This window comes from Streptopelia decaocto (assembly GCF_964273445.1).
Source record: "Streptopelia decaocto genome assembly, chromosome: 1".
Lineage (NCBI taxonomy): Eukaryota > Metazoa > Chordata > Aves > Columbiformes > Columbidae > Streptopelia > Streptopelia decaocto.
Genome location: NC_138663.1, coordinates 14,495,430 through 14,523,061, shown reverse-complemented (window position 1 = coordinate 14,523,061; position 27,632 = coordinate 14,495,430). Strand labels below are relative to the sequence as shown.

Below are 27,632 nucleotides of genomic sequence, written 5' to 3'. Positions count from 1 at the left end.
CAAATGTAAGGTAAACAAAATTAATGGTCAAAAAGATGAGTAACATTTCAGTTACTTTTTTACTTGCATGAGACTAACTCTAATTTTGTATACTTTACATTTACCCTACAACCTAAGCATTGAACTGGTATTGTGAAAGCATGACTAGACGTGTGTGCGGTTAAAGCAGCTTGGTTTGTTGTTCAATTTTGACAAGTAGCTTGCATAATCAGGAAAGACTTCTAAGACTGCAAATGATCTAATTCTTGCACTTCTTTGTTGTATTAAAAATAAGTGCTACTTTGAAGAGAATTAGAATTTCATAATCCTAGTAAATCAAATATAGTTAACAGAAAATATCTCTTGAGTTGACTATGTTACATTAAACTCTGATTGCATACAAGAAACAGGAGGGTGTCTTGGGGATCAATAAATAGAACAGGAACACTGTGGTGTTTCAAGAGTACCTTTGCTTTTAGTTACAGAGCGCTGGTTCTCTGCTTATGTGTTGCTTTATAGTTTACAGGTAAGGACCTTTTTGCTATAAGTATTGATGCCAGGAACCAAAACTGCTTCTAGGTCAGAGCACAGTGTGGTTTTGAAAGTTTTCGAGGCCTGGTAGCTGTGATAGTGGGGAGCAGAACTGCAGGTCCCAAGAGGATCTTCCAGACCTATGTTTGTTTTACTGTACTGTAACCTTTATAAATATTTGCACAGAGATACAATCACCTAGATGTAAACTTGTGTATTTTGGTACTATGATTCTATAGTGAGGGAAACTGAAATATAGAGATAAAGAATTACAAATGTAGTCTTATAAATAAAGGCTCGTTTGCTTCAGTTGGTGTGACAGCTTAGATCAATACACCTTCCTTCAGAGAAGCTCGTCTAAAGACTGATTTACAGATCAGATTCACCGAACTCCATGTGGGTGCCTCCATCTAAGCTGGCGTCTTTTTATAGACAGTGCGGAGCTAGTCGATGCAGTCATTGGAGTGTAGGGTGTGATTCATCTCATGCTAAAGTAGGTTCTAAGTTCAGTCAGATGAATTGCACCATAAACTGTATTGATTGGATTTCTACTGGCTATATTGGGAACTTAAGAAACTATTTTGTCTGTACATACCTACTTGATAGGAAGCTGACGTTAGATGAAATAAATCCTTCTTTAAAAGTTTAGGTACAGCCAGGCTAAAAATCTGGTTTTTGATTCTGAACTCTGTTTGGTCCAGAGGCTGTGTGTTTTTTAATTAGAAAAAGTAAAACTTGTGAATGAGAGGAAAAAAATGACTTTATAATTCTATTAATCATTTTATTAATTGCCTTGTTTGCATGATTGCCCTGGAACAATGTTTTTCTGGTTCGGTGACAGGTGAGATACCTTCCTGGTGAAGCTACTTTTGCAGGAGTATGTTTTTTTCAGATGTCAGTCTGTCAGAGATCAAGTGTGTTGGAGAGTTTTTTTATTGGAAAAAAAGTCTATCTAGTATATCTGCTTTAACTTCTGTCTAGGACTTAATTTGTATCAGAATTTCTAGCTTACAACTGAAGATGCTTCAGTCGTATAGCAACCAGGGCAGGTCAGAAATGCTTTCTGCTAAAAAGAGTGAGAAGTATGGTTCTGTCTTTAAGTATAGGCTAAAAAGGTTGAAAATTCAGCCAACTGAATTAAGAACTTTCTCCTTCTTGTGCAGGTAATTTAATCTGGGTTAAGCTTTTACACTTTAAAGAATGCTTTTGGTTTTCATTTGTGTTTGTGAAATTTTGGAATGTGAATATGTGGCTCAGAGTTGTGGGATGATGAAAGACTTAGACCAGTTAAACAGTGGAGACAAGAAATTCTGACACTGTAGATAAAAACCAAAAGAACAGATAGTGACAAAAGGGGAAAAGTCCTTTTCGAACCATTAGACGAGCGTATTGCCAAGGTGGAAAGATGATGGAGGACACAGAGTTCCTATGATGGCTATAAAACTTTTTGAAGAGGTTTTTTGATTGTGGAAGGTAATCTTTCTTTGGTTTTAAGCGAGATGAAGGGTTCCTTGGATTTTTATAAATACTATTCTTCTGTAGTATTCTGCCTTAGCTCCTTGCAGAAGATTTGAAAAAAATCTTATTCTTTGCTATGTTCTATTTGGAGAAATTTCTAAGCCATTCCTATTCTTCCAGGCATTTATTTCTGTCAAAGAAATAAAAATGAAGTGCTTCTTCTAGAAGCTACACTCTATTAGAATTAACTCACTGGCATTTCCAGAAGAAAGCATTTCTCTGAAATAATTTGAAAGCTTAAGTCAGTATTCTGTCTAAGCAGAGAGCTGATTATATTAAGACCAAGAAACTTGTGAAGTAACTGTGTACTAAACACAACTTCAGGGATTGCTACATGCTAATTGTGCCTGCTAGCTGCTTGGAGTGTACACGTTTTAATTACTGTATGTTTGTTGACTTTTTTCTGTCGATAGTAAAGAATATGCTTCATAGAACTGGCTTGTTCAGAAGCAGAAGGGCAGGGGATTGTACAGTTCATAACTTACACCATACCTGCATTCTGGCTGTGCTAAAGTTTTGACTACGTGTTTCTATTATTTTTCACACTGCTTTCTTTGTTAGCCAAGAGGTAGCTTTGGGGACACCTCCTGGATTTCAAAAGCTAAAACATGTGTTGGAAATACCTTTTTGTTGTGCTGAAGAAAACAGTGATTATGTTTTTCTGATGACTAATGACACAGAGGTGCTGGTGGTATATTTGAGAGATGTTCCTTCCCAGAAGCATTTTGAAACAAACTTTCTTTTGAAATTCCTCTTCATTCTTGGCTGCTGTGCTAGTGAGAATAAATCAGTGTACACTACAGAAAAGGAAACTGGATGTCAAAGCAGAGAGAATGAAATACATGTATTTCCTTTGTCAGAACTTTTGACAGCCTGGGTCATAAATAAATCGCTGTAGTCCTAACAATGCTGCCTGAGGTGTCATAATACCCAGTTTTGCCCTGTGAACCGTACTTTTCCTTTTTTGTAAAATTGGTTATTTAAAAAACATTTAACAAATCAAGAGCTCATATTTCTGTGAATACAGTTGAATTCAATGTTACTAGGTACTGTAATGCCTAGAATGTCCATCAGTGTCAACTGAGGTGAGAAAACAATGTGTATGGTGCAAAGAAGAATAAGGGACAGAATAGCTCTGTAAATGCAAAGTTGAGTAAATATGCGGTGTTCTGATAACAACACATTTGTCTGTAGCTGGCAGGTAGCTCTTTATGCAGCAGCTCTTGCCAGCAAGGGAGCTGACCTTGAGCTCAGCCACCTCAACTCTATTTTAGGCAGCTAAACTCATGGGAGATTAATGCACTGTGGGCCCCCACACTCAGCATTCTTTGGGCTGGATCTCTGTCCAGTTTTGTCACCCTCCAGTACAAGACACACCTCAATAAACTGGAACAAGTTCAGTGGAGACGTATCAAAATGGTCAGAGCTAGAGCACCTGCCCTGCGAGGGGAGGCTGAGGGAACTGCAGGGGTTCAGGCTGGAGAATGGAGGCCTAAAAGCAGCCTGTCCTGTACCTGCAAGGAGATCATCAAGACTATCAGATGTAGTGGTGAGAGAGTGAGAAATAGTGTAAGCTGAAATGAGATCTTTTTACTGGATATAAGGAAAACCCATTCCTTATGAGGACAGCCAAGCAGTGACACTGGTTTCCCAGGGACGTGACACAGTCTCTGTCCTTGGAGGTTTCCAAGACTGGACTGATGAAGTCCTGAACAACCTGGCTTGACCTCCCATCTGACCCTGCTCTGACCAGGAGGGGTTTGACCAGAGACCTCCTAAGGTCCCTTGCAGCTGGAGTTACCCTATAGTTGAGTGTATGTTAAGAAAGTAGAAATATAGTAGTAAAGGTGTTTGTTGTGTAAAACATTAAGTTGAAGTGTTCTCATTTCTACTTTCATGATCAGAAATGTTTTCTTTGGTTTTAGTATCAAAATGGTAACATTTTTATTGTGATATGAAGGAACCAAAAAAGAAAATTAAAAAAGTTGAGAACAGCCAAAAATATTAAAAAGTCAGCAATTTTGTGGGGGAAAAAAAAAACCACAAACAAATGAGCAGTTAATACATTTTATTCCAACAGAGATAGCTGATAATTTTTTTTTTTTTAATTGGTTTTAGAAAGCAAAATTCATGGAAGAGCTGGGGTGGGCAAGGACCTCTGGTCTAGTTACTCCCCCTGCTCAGGCAGGGTCACCTCGAGCAGGTTGCTCAGGACCGTGTCCAGTTGGTTTTGAATATCTCCAAGGATGGAGACTCTGCAACATGCCAGGACAATAAGTTACAGTGTTTAACCACCCTCAGGGGTGTAAATTTTATTTCCCTATGTTTAGATACAGTTTCCTGTGTGACAATTGATGTCCATTGCCAAGGCATTCTACTCATGTTCTAGACCATACGGCTCCTTATTAGAATAGTTTAATATGGCTTTTAAATGAGGAACTCTTGCTATGACTTTGCATCTCTGTGAGAGGAAAAGACTTTGGATAAGATGATTTGAAGAAAGCGGGTACATTGTTACTTTAGCAGAATCTTCTCTTTTTATTCTCAAAACACAAATGCTAGTAAAATATTTGTCTTCAGTAAGCAAAACACAAGACTAAAAGTTGTTTGGTTTTATAGATTCATAAAAACTATTGTTCTGTTATGTGCAGTTCTTTGTAGGTGATAGTGGATTATAGACTGACTATAGACAATAGAATAAATCTAAACCTTTAAATTTTTTTACTAGCTAGAAATTCTTTATGCTGTTAAGAAACCTAACTTGTCTGACTGTTTACAAACTGTGAAGAGAACTATGTGCACCTTGAGAATGCCATAAAATATAACAAATAAATACATCTATAAATCTAGTGACAAGAATGTGGCATCAGATCCTCTATAATAGCTCAAAAATGTTCCTGTTTATTGTGCAGTTAGAACTCTTACCTTGTTAAATAGAGCTCCATGTCTGTATCTTAATCAATAAGCATGTATTCAGTGTTTTCCATAAAATATAACTAGGCCGTATGAAAGACTACTGTTAATTACAGTGCCTTCCCAGCGACTAAAAAGATGTGAGAATAACATCTTTTAGTGCTCCAGGAAAGATCTGTTGGATTGAAAAGTCTTCTTTCTGTTGCAGACCAGCAATCACCTCCTTGGACCAAAGCCATTTCCCCTGGACAGGTTGTTGGCAATATTATATAGTATTGTGGACAACAGAGTTGCCCCAACTGCAAATATATTTTCCCAGGTGAGTGTTTACTTACTTTCTTTGATTCCTTTTTACTGTCTGGAATTTTTGAAAAGGTTTTGCATTGCTTTTGTAAGTCATTATTCAAATGAAATGTTTTGAGAAAACAATAACAGTAATTTAAGTTGAAGGCTCAGAGTAATATTTATCTTTATTACTAGCTATGAATTCAAGATTTTATCTGTCTAATGTTCTGAAACCTTCTAATAACTAACTTTTTCCCTATCCCAGACTGCAATCTGTGTTGATTAGGTCCTTGGCTTCTCATTGAAGTCTTTTAGCCTTTTTGAAGTTAACTGTATAAATGTTCTGTCCTGTGGCCAAAAATAGTCAACTTGTGAAGCATTTTACAAAAATGTAGTGGTGAGGAAGGAGCAGAGGGAAGGATAAGGTATTGCGGGTGAAAGGTGTTTGCTGTGATACATGTATCTTAGGAATAATGTTTTCCATCTGGACCAAATTTAACAGCCTTGCAGAGTCAGTATCCACTTCACTAGATGGCAGCACAACTATAGAGTTGAGTGGAATTAAGTAAATTTAGAGGTTTTTCTAGAGCTCTGGTTTTGCAGAGTGTAAAAGATCTCTTCTGTATAAGTGAAGATAGCTTCCTGTTGTCAGCTTGATTCTTGGATCTTTCATGTCCACCTTAGAAGATCTTAGTGTCTTTCCTGCTTTCCAGTTGTGCTTAATTTTTACTTATACAATCATAGAATAGTTTGGATTGGAAAGGACGTCTAAAGGTCATCTAGTCCACCCCGCTTACTTACAGAAATAGTTTGTACCTTCCCTTGTTAGGTCTTAAATTGAACCAATTTAAACCTGATATCTGCATTATTGTGAAGTTCTAGGGAACACATGGTCAAGATACCTAAAAAATTTTGTTACTGCCTTAATCATCATTGTACAGTGTTCACACAAATGTTTGGTAAAATTAATCTCTCCTATCTGTAGAACAAGCAATGGTAAATATACATACGTTAAAATGAGGCCGTAGAGGAGCCAGGGGATTGTAGTACTTTATTTAATTAATGATATATGAAGATATTTGTTAGTGGTGAGGACCCAGGTGCTTTACAGATGCTGTAGGCAACTTATACCTTCACATCATGCTTTCACTCAAGCTCCTTTAGTTAAAGGTTGTTGTGTGATCTGAGGCATGAGAAATTATTAGTCAACAGCCTCAAAAATCTGTTATAACAAGCCTTTATTTTTTTGTAATTAGATAAGTGATTTTTCAGCCTTCAGTCTGTACCCCTTTGAGTGGTCTATAGAGTAGCTTTCAGAGGTGCTCCGGAAATAGCTGAAAAAATCAAGTTTAGACAGATGTGTGCATCCTGTACTTGTTTGGTGCCTTTCTTCTGTCATCTCACAGCACCTCAGGAATTCACTGTGCTTTCAGAAGGAGCCCTGACTGTATTTCAAAGCTATGTGAAGTTTCCTATGGGCAAATGCCATATGAAGGGACTTCAAAGGTTTCTGAGTCAAGCAGTTTCTGACCAGCCTTGGGATGAGAGCTGCAGCCTTGTAGCTACTTAGAGCAACTTCAGAGTACAAAGAACACAGGGGCCTTAGTGTTCACAAAAATGCATGAATTGAGTCAGCTCTGTCTATTGACTTGTTGTTTCTGGATGGTGTCAGATGTAGCCTGAGAGCTTTTGTATGAACGTTGTGTTGATTCTTTAATTCACTGCACTGTGAAATCTGACAGTCAAGGTATTGGTCACACCCCTTTCCTTACTGGATGCTGGTTTTGTGGTTTGCTCTAGGTAGTGCGTTTTTTGATTAAAGACAAGAAGTGTTGAAGCTGAATATCAGAATATTGAGGTAAAAGGTGACTGTCTTGTTTAATGATGCTAGTTTATCAGCAATGATCTAGGTTTAGTTCAGTGAGAGATGGAGTCTTATGAGACTGTTATAGAAACTCAGAAGAAAATAAGATACAATCCAAGTAATATTCAGATTTGTTTCACTTGTGCTCTAAAATCTACTGATGATCCACCACGTAGATACTTCTTGTTTTAAGCCTTTCTTTCTCTCAGCCTTTCTTCATGTGTTTTAAGACACTGTAACAGCGATCTTCCAAATAAAATTCATTTTTAGATGGAAAGAGTGCAACCTGTAAGGCATAAGATGAAAGAACAGCCAGAAAGCAAAACAATTGGCTATTCAACTGCAACGGTGAAATTTAGGGCTTTGCCTGAACTCTGTCAGTCTGAAGGAACAAATTTCAGTTGAATTTTTGCAAGTGATGTGAAGGGGAATGATGATGACAAGACTGGGAGTACTATGTAGTAAAATTTGTGTATAGGGTGTTAGCTGTGTGTTCTCTTATTTTTGGCTATCAAAACCAACTTGGTATACTTAAGACTTGAATGTTTTATATAACAGAGTTTTGCAGTGTATTTGTGTTAAGGTTTAATGCAAGACGACAATAAACCATGGCAGATGCTCTCTGTTAATCCCCCCCTGACCCGCTCCGCAGAGGAAAAGGTGCTAGAGAAGTTAAGGAAGAGAGTCTTACAAGTTGGAAAAAAAGTTTTAAAGGCTTTACTAATAAATAGAGAAAAGATACAAAATATACAAAACCAATCTTGAATATCCTGGGTAGCACAGCTTTGCCCTTCCCTTGGCGGAGGATGGAGCTGCCGTGGCTCCAGCAGCTACAGGGCAGGCACCCAGAAGTCCTGGGTGGGACTTGTCAGCAAACTGGAACTGGATTCAGGGATGCAGGGTCTGGATCCAGGCCTTGGATCGCAGGCACAACTGACAGGGTCCTCTTCAGATGCCGACCATGGTCGAAGGGAGCGAGACCCTCGTGATCTCCCTCTTTTATAGGGTGTATGATGATTATGGGATGGAATACTCAGATGGTCAGTTTTAGTCACCTGTTCTGTCTGCCTCTCCTTGAAAATATGTCCCGTTATCAGAATTCCTGGTTGTTATAGCAATAAATCTAAACATGAGCTTCTTCTGCATTCCATTGGTCATCTTATCAGTCTGGAGCAAACATCGTCTCAAAAAACATGTAGCTAAATTCAGAAAAGTGCAGTTACTTAGAAGGTACTTAGAAGAACTTAGCTGAAAGGAAAATTCACTAAAACAGAACTGGTCTTGTTTTTAACAAAACCAGGACATTTTGCAAAATTAATGTCTGCATGTTTAACAGGCATTCCAGATGAGAGCAAAAATCTCATTATGCCAATGCACAGTTAAGTAGTACTGAAGACATAGTTTGTACATGGAGTATAATTCCCCCTTAGACTAAATTGCAGAATGAAAAAAATTCAAATAAGTGCTTTATATTAACTTAGGATGTACACTAGATGGCAGTGTTATTAAAGAATACTTGTAATTCTTTCTTTTTCTGAATGCATGTACATTGAGCTGTGAAGATATAGAAAGATTGTATGAAACCTTAACCAGGTTAGGGCAAAGAAGTTGAAATTAAGTCTGTTTATAGCAAAATAGAATTTTATACATTATTTAAATATATTTTTAATGATGAAAACTATTTCTGCACTAAATTTTAATTAAAACTTCTTGAAATGTCTAATATAAAGTAACATAAAATACAACAGAATTTAAAATAGATTTTGGAAATAGTTTGATCTAGGCATAACACTTAATTGTATTTTTTGTCTTGAAAAGTTTAGTACAATTTATATTCCACTGATTTGTGCTTTAGTTATTCTATAAATACATTTTTCAAATAAAGTAAATATTTGGGAGCCGAGTTACCTGTAGCAGTAACACTACATTTTGCTGTTAGATACCACAAGTTTTTATTTTCTTCTTTGCGTGTACAGCTTGGAAATCGTTCTTGAATTGTGCAGAAGTTTAAAATGTTTTAAATCAAATATTTGGCTTATTAACTGATTCAACATTAATTTTATTTGCTCTTTAAGTTGTTAACTGAAAGGCTGTACATGAACCAAATAATTATTAATTCTCCCCATGTACTGTCAGAAAATAGCATGCTTCGGCTTTAAAGTTGATCAACAATCTCAGTCAAGATTCAAGAAGGACTGGCAGCTGCTTTAAGATCTCCCGTGTTGCTGATTTCATGATATTTCTTATTGCTTCTTGTTTCCATGCATAATTTCTATTCACAAGAAAATCCTGCTTATTAGCTTTTCAGAAATGAAACTTTGATGCTAATAAGCAGCAAAATTTCAATTTTCTGTTTAATGCCAGGGTTTATTGAAAATCTTTCATTTTTACTAAATAGAATTTCAACTTAAAATTTGAATCTTAATCTTTCGCCTTTTCGTGTTAATTAGTCTTTAAAATGACCTCATACTTGTTCGAACGAAAAATAAGGTGTTCCTTTCAGAAGTGTGATCTTTGCAATTGATAAGAGACTAAATTTTTGCTGCCGTAACTTTTTGCTGTAATTGGGTTCCATGTTTTTCCTCACTAACTGGTACAGGGGAGTGGCACCTGGGGGTGGGGGAGGGTGGGGTGGGGGCGAAGGGAAGAACAAGCAAATTTCCACTCCTGCAAATGAAAATTCTTTCAGTTACCCCTTAAATGTTATGCCCTTAAATGTTGAATTTTTTCTTGTTTTTGTGCCATCTTAAAGTTTTCACACATCTAGTGAAGGTTGTTTTGAGAGGAAGTTAGATTTATTTATTTTATTTTATTTATTTTATTTATTTTATTTATTTTTTCATTTTAGACTACTGATGTGCGTGTGTGAATATGGGTCTTTATTTGCTTGAGAAGTTTTCAGTGCTCCTTTTCCTCCAGAATATTTACTGTTGTTCTTAGTAGTTCTAATTTGTCATGACACTGGTTTTAATACATTGTGAGTTACTGTAACATGTCACTGAATTTGTTTGTTTGAATTTATTTGCTTGGTTTTTAAAGCACGAGATAAGGGAGGTTAAAGCACTATTGATTTCTGCAGCCATTTCAGAGGACAAGATCTTTAAATGTTTTTCTTTAGATGCACTTTTGTGTAATAATTTAACAGAGTGAGGATGATGTTACCACCACCACTGGGCAGTTACCTTCTGTGCCTGGGACAGAACTTGCACAGTTGATGTTCTGCTGGACGTATGGCTGGGTCAAGTATGTGGCTGAAGTATTTCAGAGGATAAACCATTATTTTTGATAGGGAAAAAATACAAGTGTACTTTCACACTTGTGAAAGTGCCGCAGTTGATGCTTTTTCAGGAACAGCTAGGGGTATGATTTGTGTGTCCATGTGGACCCACTGTGCGGAATATGAAATGTGCATTGTGTCCATGTGCAGTTATTACAGAATGGAGGGATACAAAGAAACTTTATAATGCCCCATTGCAAGTGCACTTTGCAGAGGTTCTGAGAGTCTACTCAGTTATGGTTTGTAGAAGAGCGGTATTTCATTTTAGGTTTCCCACATATAGACAGAAATACAACATTATTTTCTTTATAAAAATGTGCCTTAGTATAGTACACGAGTGAATTTATGCATGAAACATCATGCAAGAATTATCAGCACCAGTTCAAATTAAATCAAGTAATTTTAATTGAAGGGGACAAGGGCCCTTAATTTCATATCACAACCAGTAGGCAAGTGGATATTTTTGTTGTTATAGTTATGGTGTACAAACCAAAGTTAACCAATACTTCTACCAAAATGATTGTTAAGCTACTTCTTCAAATCAGTTCAGTTCTGCTAACCATTTTTCATTTTCTACACTTTCTGTTTTGCTTCTGCTTTCTTGTCAAATATGCTTTTCTGAAAGAGGATTTACTTTATCCACTTTATTTTTGAGCTATATTGTTATTAGGTAAAAAGGAATTCAACCCGTTGCCTGGCATACTTTTGCACGTTTTATTCTTGTTAATACATCCCTGAATGTTTGGCAAGATATTTATGCAGAGAGATGTGGTAACTTCTCAAAATATATCAGTAGCTAAAAATTACTGAATAGGTAACTGATCAATAACTTCAGTTCTGTTTGTGTTTTTACTCTAGTGCATTAAATTTGACTATTAGGTCATTTAAAAAAAAAAAAGTTTAGTCTCTTTTTGCATTCAGAATTGGGTTTGATTTTACTGTTTTCATTATATTCAGGGAATATTTTCAGGTTGTACGGTTAGAATTCACTTCTGATTATAGTGCATTTGGCAACAGGTTTCTGGAAAGGCTGTTTATCTCTGGGTACATGGTGACATCAGGTATCTCACACATCATAGTCTACATTTCATTCAGTAGACATTTCTGATCTGTTCAGTACTAAATCTAAGAAAAGTATCTAAATTTCCCTAAGAGAACCACAAATTCCTAAAACTAACATAGTTATAAATGCGTAAGAATTTGGAAAGAAGGTTAACAAATGTAAAATTTTCCAATCTGGCAAAATGATAAACAGCATTGCAGATTGTTGGCCACAGAGCAAGACCTTTTTATCTGAAGTTATAGGAAGTCTGCAGATATGAGATCTAGAGGAGTGTGTAAGTGACAGTATGATATGAGTCTTTTGGAAATACACAAACCCACTGATGCATGTAGCATGCTTCCAGCTGGCGGGAGCCAGAGGAATGTCATTTCTTTTAATAAAAAATATAAAATAATAAAAAAAAAAAGATAGAAAAAAAGTGTCTTTTCCTGGAGCATAACAATCTGAAAGGTTTGTTTTCTTTTTGTCCTATTTCTTGTCTGCCTTACATGGACAGATTGAGGAATAGCTGGTATTATATATGCAAACTGGAACAGCGTGTGGCAATTTACCTGCAAGATTTCTTTGTCCCTGTTTTGTTAGAAGTGCACTTCGTATGTTGCTTTTTCAGATTATAATTTGATATTTAAACTGCGTTTTGTTTTGGTAAATTGCCGACTATGATAAAATTCTGATTGCAAGATTGGAAAGATGGCTGATTTTGTTACCTCCTTATTTGATAGGGGTTTGCTTTTATTATAGTGCAGCCTTTCTGGACACCAGATCCCCACATCACAATCGTAGTACTAACTCTGTTAGTGCGTTGTGTTAAATCTCCATGATGTAGCAACTTTGGTAAAGAGAATACTGTCAAATTAACAGTTTCTTGAAATGGAAAACACTGTAGTTGCTTCTGCAAGTTCAGATTGTGTCAATGTTTGAAAATACTAAGTTTTCCATTTTGCACTTGGCAGAATGAGAATTATTTGGTTTTGCTGGGTCAGCTGTTCCAGTTTTCCTTGGTATTGAGGGGGCTTCTCATAGGAACATTTTATGTCTGACCTGACCAGAGTGTTTACCACTAATACAATACTTTCCATTGAAAAGAGAGCAGATAGGTGAGTTTCTAGAGAAAAAGGTCTGGTTAAAAATGCATGTTGTGCTAGGCTGTTCCCTAAGAGGCCGCCTTACAAAGCAAAATGAAGAAGCACGGGAGCCGTTTTTATTTTAGAGTGTGTGAAAAATACAGAACTTGGTCTTCTACTGGTTATATGTCCATAAGTAGATTATTTTTGTCATTATTCTTTATTAAAACAAGCAAAATACCAGAAAAATTAAAGTTCCTGCTGATTCTGTTTTTCTTCTCTGAAACCCCTTTTCTTTCCTTCCCTTTTCCTGTGAAAGTTCAGGAGTGCTGTGCTTGCCTTTTTTCTGGATAACTGGGTACAGTCACTGCCAAGATTTTACCTGAAATAGTTGAGAAGGTTTAGTACAAAATGTTAGCTAAGTAAGTGTTTGGGATGATTTTTTAGTAGAATATATTTCTATCCTGTTCTCAGATGAGCTTAGCATCTAAAATGTTGCAATTGAAGTTTATGTTGTAGTGAGATTTTGTTGTTGTTGTTATTGTTGAGCTTTTTTTAAAAATGGTGGGGCTTAATCTCATACATAATACTGCAAACTGATTCAAGACATAATTATGGTATATCGTGCATCTGAATTCGGAGATTGTCTTACTTTGCTTTATACACCCATTAGGCGCTACTGAGCAGCAGTACTTCAAAATCAGGTAGAGGTTTGAATAGTTGTATATGAAAATCTGGATATATTTGAATACGTTTCTTATGTTGTTGAAAAGTTGAATTATTGAATATTAAGTAGTGAACATGCAGAAGTGAGATGATTGTAGAAGTTAATGGCTCTTGGTGTTGATTGTGTATGTAGAGTTTCTTTAATTTTGTTTCGGGGATATAAACAAGCATGGTCTCAAATATTTCCCTATTTTTATAACTTTTTGAGTTCTAGACGTAAATTACAAAAGAGGATGTCATGAGCCTCTGCTTCTGCCCTAATGATTGAATTTGCAAAGGACTGTTTGCATTTTACTGTCCTCCAGTTGCCTCAGAGGAAAGTACAGAAAATTACACAGCTTAATCCAGTCTGGCCACAGGCCTTGTCGTGCCCAGAATGGTCCTGCTATAATTTCGAGCATGTACTTTAAAACAAAAAAATATAGAACTAGACAGAAAAGATCCTAAATGCTGCTTTTTTTCTTTTTTTTTTTTCTTCTCTTCATGAGAACTGTTAAGATTTATGGTATACCTCTCTATCTAGTCCATCAAAAGACCTTTGCTTCATGGCCTCCCAATGACAGGAATGATTGAATATAAACCATAGAGTCTGGGGTTATCTCGTTCTCACTACTGGTTCAAATAAACTTCTCCTTTTTCAGTGACTGAAGATATATCGGCACCTCTTGCCTTCACAGTGTTTTTGTTAGTCTTATATAATGTCATATACAACATTCATATATAATTTGTACATCCTCTGCAGGTTTCTTCTCCATGTGACTTTCTAATGCAAGCGTTTGATCCCATGTCTCCATCATTGCCCTTATCTAAAATATTTTTTTAAATTGTTAGAACAAGTTTCTTAGCAATTGGCAACTTGCTAGCTGCATTTTTTTGTAAGTGTGATAAATTTTTTTTATTACTGTTGTGTTTGATCCTAATGCCTGTATTCTTTTATAGGTGTATTATGTGTCCCACGTGCTTTATTTTGGTAGCTCTGTCTGTTGATTAGAAAGTACAGCAATCTATTGGTCAGACACTGTTGATTTTCAAGTAGGTTTGGGAAGATGGTGATAAGAAGTAGTAACTCTTATTTTTTCATTTTCTGTTATTGGTCACTGGACAAATCTGGCAGAAATTCATGAGTTGAAATGGGAACTGAATGTGACGCACAGCGTGGTGACACAGGTTAGCGCTTTAGCACTGACTGTGGCAACTTGAGAGCAAGCCCTCTGTTAAGCAGATGAAATGAGAAAACGTTACTTAGTCTTAACCAAATAGCCGACTGTATTTTTTTAATTTTGTCTCAGCATGGCTGTGAATAAAAATAAATGATTCTTATTTCAAGTAATACTTTCTAATTAAAATTATGAAGAAAGCAATATGCTTGATTCCTTCCAGCTTTAGATGATACGGAAAAGATCTTTCAGAAAAACAAATTATGTTTTAGCTATGTTATGCTATTAGGTGTAGTTTGATCTTTTTATCATTTTGGGGGGTGTACGGTTAGTACAGCTTTACAGTCTCTTGGAAGGCTTTCTTAATCAAATTATATTCTATTTCAATTCTTTATATTCAGTAATTTAAGGTAGAAAACTTATTTCTGTGGAGAGCTCCTGATAATAGTACCCAACCTGGCACTTAATCTGTGTCTTAAAAACTCTTAATGTCTTTAAGAAGACAATTTTTTGTGAATTATTGAAAACCAGTTTTATGGAAGAAATTTTGGTTATGACAAGAGAAAGACTATTGAGGGGGAGGGAGCAAGAACTTCAGATGAGATGGAATTTATAAGGAAGATAAATGGAATTCCTAAATTTGTTCTGTCTTTTTATCTAGAAAAAATGACTCATTTCAAAACTTTCTTGCTATTTAATCTTATTTTTTTATTTCAGTAGCATCTCCCTAAGAATTTGCAAACTTACATAAACCAGTAAGTTGCTGTATGTTAAGGCTTGCTAAAATTGATTTACAATACACTTGTACTTTTCAAATATAATAAAATAAAATGTAATTTTTGAGATAAGCATACAAGTCTGCTACAGTAGTAATAAACTGTGAATCTGTTAATAACTTTCACAAACAATTCTCATGGCCCTGTGAATCTACTGTTCCTTTGTGCCCTTCATGTGTCTTAGAATACACGCTATATAACATAGTGAATGTGTAGCATCAACCAACAGTTTCTTTAACTGCTGTTCTCTTGGTGCATTATTTGTAAACAGTATTTGAAGCTTCAAATTTTAACTTATCTATGAAAATGTGTTAGTGCATAAAGGAAGTAAATATGAATACATGAAAGATGAAACAGAGTTTTCCTTCTTCCAAATTCTGTCTTTTCCATCCCTTTCTTTACATACTTATTTTGAAATTGGTTTCATGTACTTGATGGAAGGAGCATCATTTAATACTCCAGAAACAAATGCATACTGTGTTTACATCAAGCAGTTGCAGCTGAAGCTTGTTAGAAATTGCCTCCCAGATTAAAAAAAAAAAATTCTTCGCCGTGGTACATGAACTCCTATTGTTTGGAGATAAATAATCGGCTCATCCCCTCTTTAGGGAAGAACAAAGAACATAATAGTACATCTGGCTCATCTGTTAAGACAGCAAAGATTAATTAAGCAAGTACTGCACAACCTCTCTTGATAACATGTATGTCTAAAAACAGCCTGTATATGACAAGCTTTTTAATCACTTTGTTTTAACCATTTAGCGTATGCACATAATCTGTTCCAGGATCGTCAGCTATTCATAGAAATGAGTTAGGACACAACACTAAGATAAGGCAAATAGAAGTAGGGTAGAGTTCATTAGTTCTCTTGCAAATCTCTTGATTTAAGATTATATGTCTAGGAAGATACAAGACTAGAAAAAACACCCGTTGAGCTCCCAGGTGACATCATTAACACTCTCCATAAATTTTATCTGTGAATCGCAACCTGTTTGGGGGAACGAACCATCTCTTTATTGAACATTTGTTGTAAAACCTGGTTCAGTGAAATACAACTTCAAAACTAGAACCAGCCCTTGTGGTCAAATAGTTATATGGTGTCCCTCTTTCTTCACTTCCGTGGTTACTAGAACTGCTGTTTAGTTCCAGGCTTAAGAACTACTCAGGGCCAGTTCTACCTGCTTTACTTTTTGTTGCATTGTCTTTTAGCCTAAATGGTTTTACTTGCTCCTTCTTGTTTACTTCAGCGGAGTTGTAAGGATGCAGACATCCTGTCTAGATCTCAATTTTGCAAGCATTCACTTATTAAATGTCTCTTACTTCCTTGCACATACAGTAAGAAATGGAATTGCAACTTCAGTAAGGGCATGAAAGCTGGTTCAGACTCACTGGTCAAAGAGTAGGCTATAATTTTATTTTCTTTTTACTGATACGGACTATGATATGGTCTCTATCCTACTCTCCCTGCCTAACATGCTCTTAACATTTCCCTGTCTATATTATGTTCTCTTCAGGTGCTTACACCCCACCTGTCACTTAATACAACTGATTTTGCTGTATCACATGTGAAATAAATCTGTAGCTTTGTATCTATGCCAGGGACACTTTCCTGTTTTGATGAGGCTGGAGAGGACTGAGGCTGCGTACATGGACAAGGCAGCAAAATGGTACTTTAAAGAATATGCTGGATCACTTCAGTGGGTACTTGTACGGCTTCTGCGCTGCCAGCTGCAGTCACTTCTAGCTACTGACTTTCTGTCACGGAGGCAACCCGAGGTTAGTTTAAGGGACAACAGGGTCCAGAACAACTTTTATTAAACCGGTGAGAAACAGGGTTTTAGCACTCCAAAAGTGACTTAAATAAAGGTTCGAATATCAGTTGAAGAAAATTATTAAGGGGCAGCAACTAATACAACAGGCGGTCCACGGTGTGCATGCACGTGGCTTCACTCTAAACAATGCTGGAGCCGGCCCTGAGTCCCGGAGAAGTACACACTTGCCTAAACACGGTGCAGGATTATTTTTAAAGAGATACACGTGCTCGTAGTGAGTACGGGAAGTGTACACTCACGATTGCGCAAGGGTAAATTTATAATACATTCGCAATCCTGCGAGGGTTAATTTACTTACGCGTGCAAGTGTGCACTGAGTCCTACACATGCTTATGTGGAAGCACGGGAGGAAAATACACTCGCGATTGTGCGAGGGGCTCTCGGCGGCCACTCGCGATTGTGCAAGGAAATAATTTAAAGTACACGTGCTTGTATTGAGCACGGAAAGTTACGCGTGCAAATGTGCACGGAAAGTACACGCGCTTACGTGGAAGCATGGGAGGAAAATACAGTCGCGATTGTGCGAGGGGCTCTTGGTGGCCACTCGCGATTGTGCGAGGATTAATTTTACACGTGCTAATATTGAGCATGGAAAGTTACACGTGCAAATGTGCACGGAAGGAAAATACACCCGCGATTCTGCGAGGATTAATTTTACACGTGCTAATATTGAGCACGGAAAGTACATGTGCAAATGTGCACGGAAAGTATAAATATACTCGCAGTTCTGTGAGAAGTTTTACTCGCACCCGTGGTGGCAAGGCAAGCGGAGTCTCCATCCCGGGGAGGGGGGCTCTCAGTGGCAGCATCTTGCTCGTGCTCCGAGAGACCCACGACAATGGGCCGAGTCTCGACAAGAATCCTGTTTTTATATGATCAGATCTGATTGTAGGCATTCTAGAAGCTTCTCTGCACCCCCACACTGGCTGTGGGTGCCCCTGAAGCCTCCAAAACATCCCCCACACTGGCTGCAGGTGCCCACTGGCTCACTGGTGCCTCGGCACTCCCTTCTCCTAATGGCCCTGGCCAGGGTGCTCTGGGGCCAAACAAAAGAAGCTGTTAGCCTCAAGTAGCAGAGAGAGAGGGAGATGTGCCTACTCCTTCCATACTGAAGGAGGGAGGGGGAGAGAGGGGGGTTTGCATTCTGCCACACTTTCTACTTGACATCCCTCGTCTGCCAAGGACCCTCTGCTGCTGTGTTCATTTGTAGGGGGGATAGTGGGGTTTGCCACAGTATCTTGGACAAAAGGAGCAGCTACGTTACAGTTAATACAAAAGAGAGAATTTCAAATCTGAGGCTTGTTGACAAAAGAATGCCTCCTGATAGATGAGGAATGCCTAAGAATTTATATAATTACTCTTTTCCATATATAGAAATGAAAGCTGGAAAATATTTGGAGGAGTGGTGTGGAAAATTGACAGCAGTAAATCTCACTTATGAGAAGTTTATATTCTTAGTAAACATTGTAAATATTGCTTGTTTAAAATACGGAGAGTGACAGAATAAGAAGCTAAACCAAATCCTACCATCACTCAGGCTTGGAAAAGCTTGATTCCAAAGAAACTGTTTTTAGAAAAAAAATCCCTGTGATTTGGCTAATCAACAGGTGAATATGCCATACAATATTGTTATTAATAATATTTTAAAGGCTGAAAATGGTGCTGAATATCTGAAGTTGCATTAGGTGCTGCACAAGGTCTCTGTCCTTACTACCTTATGATTTAGTTTCTCACATGAGGTAAAGGAGAGCAGATGACAAGAAATCATGCGATTATTTTGGATGAGGTTGGTTTTACCTGTATATGTTTCTGCACAGTAAAAGTATATCTGAGCTAGTCAGTGTGCTTTTCCAGTTATTGAAGAGAAATAGGCATACAGAGAATGTCATCCTCTGCACCCTGGTATAGACATGAGCATCTAAAACCACTCTGCTTATGAAAAGTTTTAAAATCTGTGTCCTGAAAGTACCAATTTTGCTCCATCAACTAGAAATAGAGTCAAGACAGCCTCAGATCCAAATATTTACATTGTAGATATCTAAAGCATTTCTACCTTTGAGGAATAAAACCAATGTTCTTCAAATTAACTAAAAGGTGTTTTCTCAGTAATTATTCTGAATTGCTTGTAAAACAAACAAACAAAAAAAACACTATCAAAGATGCTTTCGTGGATACCATTTTCCTAGTCCAAATGTTTGCAGAACAGGGGAAATAATTGATTTCGACACCATCCCACTCATTCTTTGACTCCTGTGGATTAAGTTGGCCAGTTATGTTGCACTGTGTACTTGGGGAGAGCACGCCCAGGGTTGCACTGCGTTGCTGGTAAGCTGGTGTTGGCCTTGCCATCCATTTGTGCAGGGCTACTTTTGATTTATTCCTGAGAAAAAGACTGAAACTCTTTTCAATGGCAGGGCTTTCCTGGTAGAAACTGACTGTGCAGAATTCTGTATGATGATCTCTGTCATTTTACATCCTTGAAATTGCAACATGAACCATACCTCTTCGAACCATATTTCAATAACAGCAACTATAGAATAACTCAGTGTCCTATGGAATGCACTCTGAAAGTCATGTTTTTCCACATGAGAAAGCCAAATATGACAAGAAAGATAACAACTTGTACCTTTGTTGTTTTAAAATATGAAGAGTCAAGGTATCACCTCTGCTAGTGGAATTCATAGAAGAATTACAAAAAAAATGAAAGGCCAGTTATTTAAAGTTCAGGAAATGTTTTAGAGGTAAAATTTCAAATTATGACTTAGCTTATTCAGAGTGGATTTTTGGGCACAGCTTAACAACTGAAATAAAATTGAAATACTTGAAGACAGATCTAGTTTTGATGAGCCAAATGCAGGTGCTGATCTGTGTGTTTCATTAATGTGTCAGGAGGCCACTTGAACTTAATTCAGATGAACATACATTACCCTGTTGTTATCCATATAGAGAAAGCTCTCTTTTGAAAAAAAAAATCTCTGCACCAAAACTTCTGTATTTTAACCATTAAATCATTGTGTTGTTTTATAACCATTATTTATTTCTGAATATGATTTAAAAATGTGTATATGTTGCCATTTCTAAAATGGCAGAATGCCACATTGTCGTAACAATTCCTGCAGAGTATTGAAGGTATTTTTAGTGTGCATGTTTTACATGTGTTTTATTTTGAAATATAGTACAAATGGACTGTGGGAAATTCATCATCCTTTTGTGAACTTTTTAAAGCATTCCGGTATGAGGAGCAGAATATACAGATGGAACATCTGTGTCTTCTGAAAGGTTCTGAATTCACACTCTGGTTAGTAGTGAGTTTAAAAAAATACGAGGGGTGGTAGCTGGAATATTTATTAAAATGCATAGATAGAGAAGATGAAGACCCAAGTTGATGTAGTTTAATAATTGAGGAATGCTGGATGTGTTGTAGACTATCTGTGACCTATATAAAATGAACAAGAGGAACTTCCATGTTCTAGGTATCTAGGCAAGAAATATGAAAGAGAACGCCGAAAAAGAAGGTTGAAAGATGAAGTAATGTGTAGTTGACACGAAAAAAAAGTTGTAGTTGATACAGAGAGAAAAACAGATTGACTTAAGAGTTTACCACACAGACATGAGAAGAAAACTGAAGATTGTTGTTACAAAATTATCTTTTCCCGTGTTTTTTATTTATTAGTAGCGTATGGCCTAGGAAGACTTTTTACAACAGATATTTTCTAGCCTGGAGTGGCCTCTAATGGATGTATAACACTGATGGTTTAGAGGAAAGCTTTTTAATAACTTGTGTGACTGTAGTGCTTGTGAAAGATGTTAGACTGACGTTCTAGAAGACTGGGAGACTGAAGTAATCTGTTCTGATTCACTGGACAGGTATAGCAGGGGCATCAGTGGCATAATCTCTCGATTGCTTTTTAGTTGTATCCTGATAAATCTATCTTTTGATTTTAACTGACTGTCTATTAGCTAATAGTGACAGAGATTTGCCACTTAACTTCATTCTGGATACTAATGAGCTTTTGATATGGCTTTTGACATAGTTACCAGCCTGTATCATAAAATGCATTGGGCCACCAGCAGAAGTAGTGAAGGGGAAGGATGGGTAACTGGAAGCATGTGGCGTCTGACTGGAGCTGGTCGGCTGGTCTGCCAGTCAACACATGCTTGGTCTGCATTTCCCTTCCCTCCTAGGCAAAGCAAAAAGCATTGAGACCTTGCTGTTTTTAACCATGTGGTAGGCATGTCAAGGCACCAGTCTGGGGAGTACTATTTGACCACTGAATTTAACATGTTTTCTGCAGCTGTGACCAGAACCAAACCACTTCTTAATCACAGAATAGTTGGGGTTGGAGAGACCTCTGGAGATCATCTAGTCCAACCCGCCTGCTAAAGCAGGTTCACCAGAGCAGATCACACAGGAATGTGTCCAGGCGGGTTTGAATGTCTCCAGGGAAGAAGACTCCACAACCTCTCTGTGCAGCCTGTTCCAGGGCTCTGGCACCCTCAAAGTACAGAAGTTTCTCCTCATGTTCAGATGGAACCTCCTGTGCTTCAGTCTGTGCCTGTTGCCCCTCATCCTGTCATTGGGCACCACTGAAAGGAGTCTGGTCCATCCTCTTGACACCCACCCTTGAGATATTTATAAGCATAAATAAGATCCCCTCTCAGCCTTCTCTTCTCCAGGCTAACGACTGGGAGAAATCAAGAGGTACGGGCGGAGAGTTAGCATGAGAGTATCTCCTTAACAGAAAAGAAATCTCCATTAATTACTTATATGATTAGATTAACACCTACTCAAAGCAATAATATCTTATTCTCATCTCCTATACCAAAAATAGCCATTTTTAAATTCTGCTCAGTGTCTGGAATTCACTTCAGTGAGCCAGACTGCCATATGATGAGAGCGAAGCTGTCTCAGTCTGGCTCAGGTGAGGCTTTTCTGACTTTACATTGTGCTCAGGCACTGGTGATAGCTTGGTGTGTTGGAGTGGTCAGGAAGAAAAGGAGCAAACATGATGGGAGTCATCAATATGATAAGAGAGAAAAAAATAACGCTTGAAGTCTTGATTTTGCTTTCTTGCTGATATAAGTGTTTATACAGATACTAGAAAAGACAAATACAAACTAAAAAAGGTTAATTATCTGCACTCTGAAAACCAAAGGTATTTCAGACTGCCCCTAATTGATGGTGCCTTAAATCTTAAAAAACAGAGCAAAAATCAAAATAAATAATGTAAATAGTTTGAATTTATTGGGCACTTATGCTTATATGTTTAATAAGGTAAATGCTAGTCTCTGGTGCAGGTAATTTTATAGTTCTCTGTAGCTGTTTGACATGAACAGAGGAGAGATTTGAGTGTGATGTTTTACTAGAAAAAAAAAATCAACACACCAAAAACCTGCGTAACTCAGTGAAAAGTCAGGGTGAAGTGTAAATTCAGTCTAGCATGTGTAAGTGGAAATGACCTGAAATACAGCTGTTCAGAGAAAGGAAAATAATTGGAAAGCAGTAACACTTAAAAGAAGATGTAGGCATGAAGAGTGGCAAAAATTAAAGGCTAGAAGGGAACGGCTTGTGAAGAAAGATTAAAGGAAATGAACACATGTAATTATTACTTATAGCTATCTGTGTGCTTGGTGAATTTGAGATGAAGAGAGATGATCCCTACACTAATTTGGCTAAATAGCTACCAGGGGATGATGAAAATGTCTGAAAGTATTTATAGCCTTCAAATGCCAAGAAACGATTCGTTTAGAGGAGTCCAAAGAGGTCTGAGTAGGAGTAATGAAAGATGAGGGGGATCTTAGCTTTGAATACCATAAAAACCCCTTTCTATGGGAGATGTTAAAGTGTGTAATAGTCTCCCCTGAAGTGTCAGTGGAATGCCTGACCGCTTGAGCTATTGAAAATGACAGTGGACGAAGCATTTGGAAGTAAACTGGAGGAAAGAATTCTGCACTGGAGGGAGGAGAGAGAAGATGACTTAATAGAGGTTTTCCATCTCTAATTTCTATGATCTCACATTGTATAAATTGACAAAATAAAGAGTTATGGTACACTAGTGAAACATAATTTATGTAAATTTGCTTTAGAATAGACATTAACCTTGATCCTTGCTTCAATTCTGCATTAAGCCTTGCCTTTGATACAGTAATCTTAATTAAAACTGAATATTTCATGATTTAACTCCCTCTGTCTCATGAGCGGAACGATATTCTTATCTGTAGTACCTTTAGAAGTGCTGTCCCTATGAAGTATCTATTGCATCAGATGATAAGCTTGCTTAAGGTCATATTCATATGAATAAAAATACTGAAACTCAGGGGTTTAATTTGTTTAAAATGAGTTAACTCTTATTTTACAACCAAATGTTAGAAAGCTAGTTAAACAACTTTTCCTGCATGTTGAAATAGGAATAGTTGAACTAATAAATACTATAGTCTTCTGGGAAAAAAAACAAGCAAACAAAAAAAAAACCCAAAACCTACATGAATGAGGAAAGAAGTATTGGCAGATGTCAGGTGTGTCATCATGTAACTGTCAGTCACTGTCATCTTTGTAATACTTTCAATTTGGTTTGCTTAGGTAGTAAGCAAAAAGCTGCTCATTTTGGTGTTAAACCCTAACATGTTTTAAAGAGGAAAGGGCAGGAACTGGAAACAAGGAGCATAAAAGTTCCACCATGTATTCTTCGTCTCCTGGGTTTTTTTGTGGTGTGGGGTTTTGTTGTTTTTGTTTTTCTTGTTTTAAGGTTGCTTTGTTTTGCAGTGATGTTAAAGCAAACAAGCTCTGTTCTGGAGGAATTCTGGAACTAGCCCTGTGTTCCAGACACACACCACATGCAAGATATATCCTTAATACAGGGCTATTCTGTAGCTGAAGTCACTGGCACAGTATGGGCATCTTCTGATTGCCCACTGCTCGTAAGTGGAGACGTGGAAGGTTAAATTTTTTAGCTTCTGAAAATGCGGAATTTTGTCTTTTTTGAATTGTATTTTTAGATTTTCTACGTAATCATAGTTGAGTACGTTATAAAAAATGACACACACACATCAGCTTGATCAACTTTATAAATGCCTGTTAGGACAGGACACTTTTACTGTACATTCCTACAGTGATCTAGGTTCAAGGAAAGAGGATGTGATATTAAGTGACGAAACTTAAAAATACACAATTTAGTCTTAAACTGTAGAAGAAAATGAAACGTTTGCATATCCGTTTGGAAAGCCATTTAAGCTGTGCTAAAATAGGCTATCTTTTTGTGAAGTTAATTAATTCCATATAGGGGTTAAGGTGGCAGACTTAATACTTCGGCTAAAAATACAGCTGTGATAACTTCTAATGTCTGGGCTGCGTCTTTACTGAGGAGCTGACTTCAGAATAGTGGTAATTCTGTTTGTGTCCCTAGAATCTTTGCCTACGTCAGGTATTTTGATGTCGCAGTTTAAGTTACTAGTGTTTTTCTTCTGAATGTAAGTCTAATCTCTTGTTTAAATAAGATTTGTCACTCATCACTCACTTTCATCAGTAGTTGAGATACTTCTTTTTCTTTGTCTCAGCTTTTTCTTTGTCAGATATAAATACTGAGTTGCAGCTGTGATAAACTGGACATCCATAAACATAACATATATACTGCTATATTTACTTCCCATTCTGAGTACAAGGAATGCAGCAGCATATATTTATTGTGAATAATGAATGGTCCTATAATTGAAATGGTAAAAAGTGTATTTTTGGGCACAGCTGCCTTCCTTGTCAATCCATGACATTATTGGGTTCTCCTGTTACAGAGAACCTGTGGAACAGATTTGGAAAGCTGAATACATTTATCTTTTGGAGGAAAAAACAAAGTGAATAGTTGTTAATAGCATAATACATCAGTAGTCCTGCCATTAGATGTTTATAGGAGAATTGTAACACCTGATCACACTGAAGCAAATTAAACTTTCCTGTTCCGTAGCACCATTTCCATGCTCTGTGCCCATGTCCTCTGTGTCATTTTCAAATACTACAGCATTTAACAGGAGGAACATGAGAATTATGGGTGCTGTGTGCATCCCTTGCACCAGAGAATCTCCTGAGGTTGGTTCCAGGGAGCCCAAAGGGTTAAACACAGTTAAGCCTTTCCCCAGCTTTCTGAGAACCTGGCAGGGCCTTTCTTTCAGTGGCTTTGTGATGAGAGGAACAATACTTGAATTCAGCCTTGAGTTGTGCTGGAGAGGGGGAAGGATTCAGGTCTTAGTGTCAGAGGCAGCACTTGCACTCAGGCAGTATCAGCAAGTGCTTCACCCTGTGGCTGCAAAAAGTGGAATGTTAACAAGGCAAGTCTCAGATCACACCATATGTATATAGGGTTTTGTTGGTTTTTAATCCATTTCTCTCTGGTTGTGGTTCTTTTTTTAGTTAAATTAATTGTGCTGTTTTGAATAGGCTTCTTTCTGCTACTGGGAACTGTAACTCGGGCTCTGGCTGGTGATGAGCCAGTCTAAAAGCTGGGAGACACGTTTTTTTTGTGGATTGCACTCTGGCAGAAATGTGAGAGTCTTCCTTAGTCAATTACATTTCTGAATTAATAACTAACAGTTTATTTGTGAGGCAATAGCTGCTGACTGTGTTTCATCCTTGATTTCTTCAACAAGCTACTATTATAAAAGACCACCAGGAAGGTTTGTTCAGAGGAGGCTACATGGGCATCTCATGCTTGTTTTAGTTTTCTAGATTTTCTTCTTTCTTTTAAAGAAGGATTTGGTTTATATCTTAAAAACACCAAACAAAACCCCAAACCAAACAAAAGACAAAACCCCTCCCACAAACACCAAAACCAAAACAACAAAAAAAAACCCAAAAACAGCAAAAACAAACAGCCTCCCACCCCGCAACTAGAAATAGAAGATAAACCAGAAAATAAACCCAATAAATTGTTATTGAGTTGTTGTACATTCCTCCACATCCAAACATTGTTTTGTGTGGAGCATCAGTTGTTGAGGTTAACTCTTGATAAGGCTGCATTGCCCAAGTACTTAATATGTTTGGATGTGGTGATCTTTAGCATGTACTTCATATGCAGTGCATCTGCTTTTCACTGCGGAGTGTAAAGGGATGTAACAAGCAACTGGAAGGAGTTGTTGCTCTCCTCAGCACTGGTGAGTACCACAACTGGAGTACCATGTCCAGTTCTGGACTCCCCAGTACAAGAGAGACATGGACATACTGGAGAGAGTCCAATGAAGGGCTACAAAGATGGTGAAGGCACTGGAGCATCTCTCCTATGAGGAAAGGCTGAATGCACCAAGACTGTTCTACCTGGAGAGGAGAACGCTCAGAGGCATCTTATCAACATATGTAAATAGCTGAAGGGAGTGTGCAATGAAGGCAGAGCCAGGCTCCTCTCAGTGGTGCCCAGTGACAGGACCAGACGCAATGGTCCCAAACTAAAATACAGGAGATTCCCTCTGAGCATCAGGAAACACATTTTCACTGTGAGGGTCACTGAGCACTGGCCCTGATTGCCCAGAGCAGTGGTGGTCTCCATCCTTGGAGATATTCAAAAGCTGTGTGGACATGGTCCTGAGCAACCTGCTCTAGGTGGCCCTGCCTGAGCAGGAGGGTTGGACCAGGTGACTTCCTGAGGTCCCTGCCAACCTCAGACATTCGGTGATTCTGAGTTGTGAAGGGGCTCGAAGTAGCTGAAGCTGTAAGAGACACAGGCAGGGGGATTTCTGAGGTTTTTGCCTTGAGAAATGTTAATGGATAAAAGTCTTCCTCACAAAACAATTTCTTATTTAAGTCTATTTAAATATTAAACACTATTTCAGATATCATCCCAATTGATGACGCGTATTTTTTGTCTTTTGTAAGCTTGTTTTAAGTCACATTTATAAGGCTTTCAGAACATACGACTGCAGAAAAATGTTACTTTACAGTTATATAGCAATGTTTCTATTTCTAATGGCATTATTTGATTATGAAGTAACAGCATTATCATCCTTTTCAGGCAAAAAGTGTAGTTATCATTCCTCTATTTGAGAATACGGTACTTGAATGGTCATGATAAATTTGAAATATAACAAGCTTTAAATAAAACTTTCCAACTAGCATGTGGGCTAAACCTTCCTGCGAGCAACCAGCCAAGCTGTGCATACACAGGAAAAAGAAACTGCAGCGTGATGGCTTTTGTTGGGTGAATTTATTCTTATCATTTAGTTGCTTGTTAACTACTTCATATGCCCAGCTAATTCCCAAAAGTTCACTTGCTTTCTCTTTAAAAAAAAACAAACAAAAAAACCCAATCAAAACAAGAAAACCCCTTGAATCTCCACTGGCTAAATTATGCTTGAACTGGGGAAAAAAACCCAAGTGTCCATATGAAAAGTACTATCAAATGCAAAACCTAAAGTATTTTAAAACAAGACGTTATATCTCTTCTATAGCTGCAACACTCTTGGGATTTAACTATGCAGCTGCTATATTGGAAACATCCATCGCTTGTGGGTTTGTTTTTATGTTTCTTAAGATGGAGAGCAGCCAGTTGATATTTATGAAGTAACATCCTGGTATTGGTTGTTGAGGACTTTTGGACAAGAAAGATGGCAGCTAAGGGTAGCCTTTTTTATATGGAATTATAAGTTTTAACTGTTAAACTAATGGAATTA

General features: G+C 37.5%; 1 protein-coding gene across 4 annotated transcripts in view; it reads left to right on the top strand.

Moving 5' to 3' along the window:
* ORC5 (origin recognition complex subunit 5) overlaps window positions 1–27,632 on the top strand; it is a 73,874-nt gene that overhangs the window by 25,060 nt on the left and 21,182 nt on the right. For 3 of the 4 annotated variants that reach the window (XM_082069853.1, XM_082069852.1, XM_082069854.1), the window contains one exon: window positions 5,150–5,260. In XM_082069853.1, coding sequence (XP_081925979.1) covers window positions 5,150–5,260 — 111 coding nt within the window. Of the gene's footprint in view, window positions 1–5,149; window positions 5,261–14,334; window positions 14,850–27,632 lie in introns of those variants that run through there. The other variant, XM_082069855.1, reaches the window with a different exon arrangement.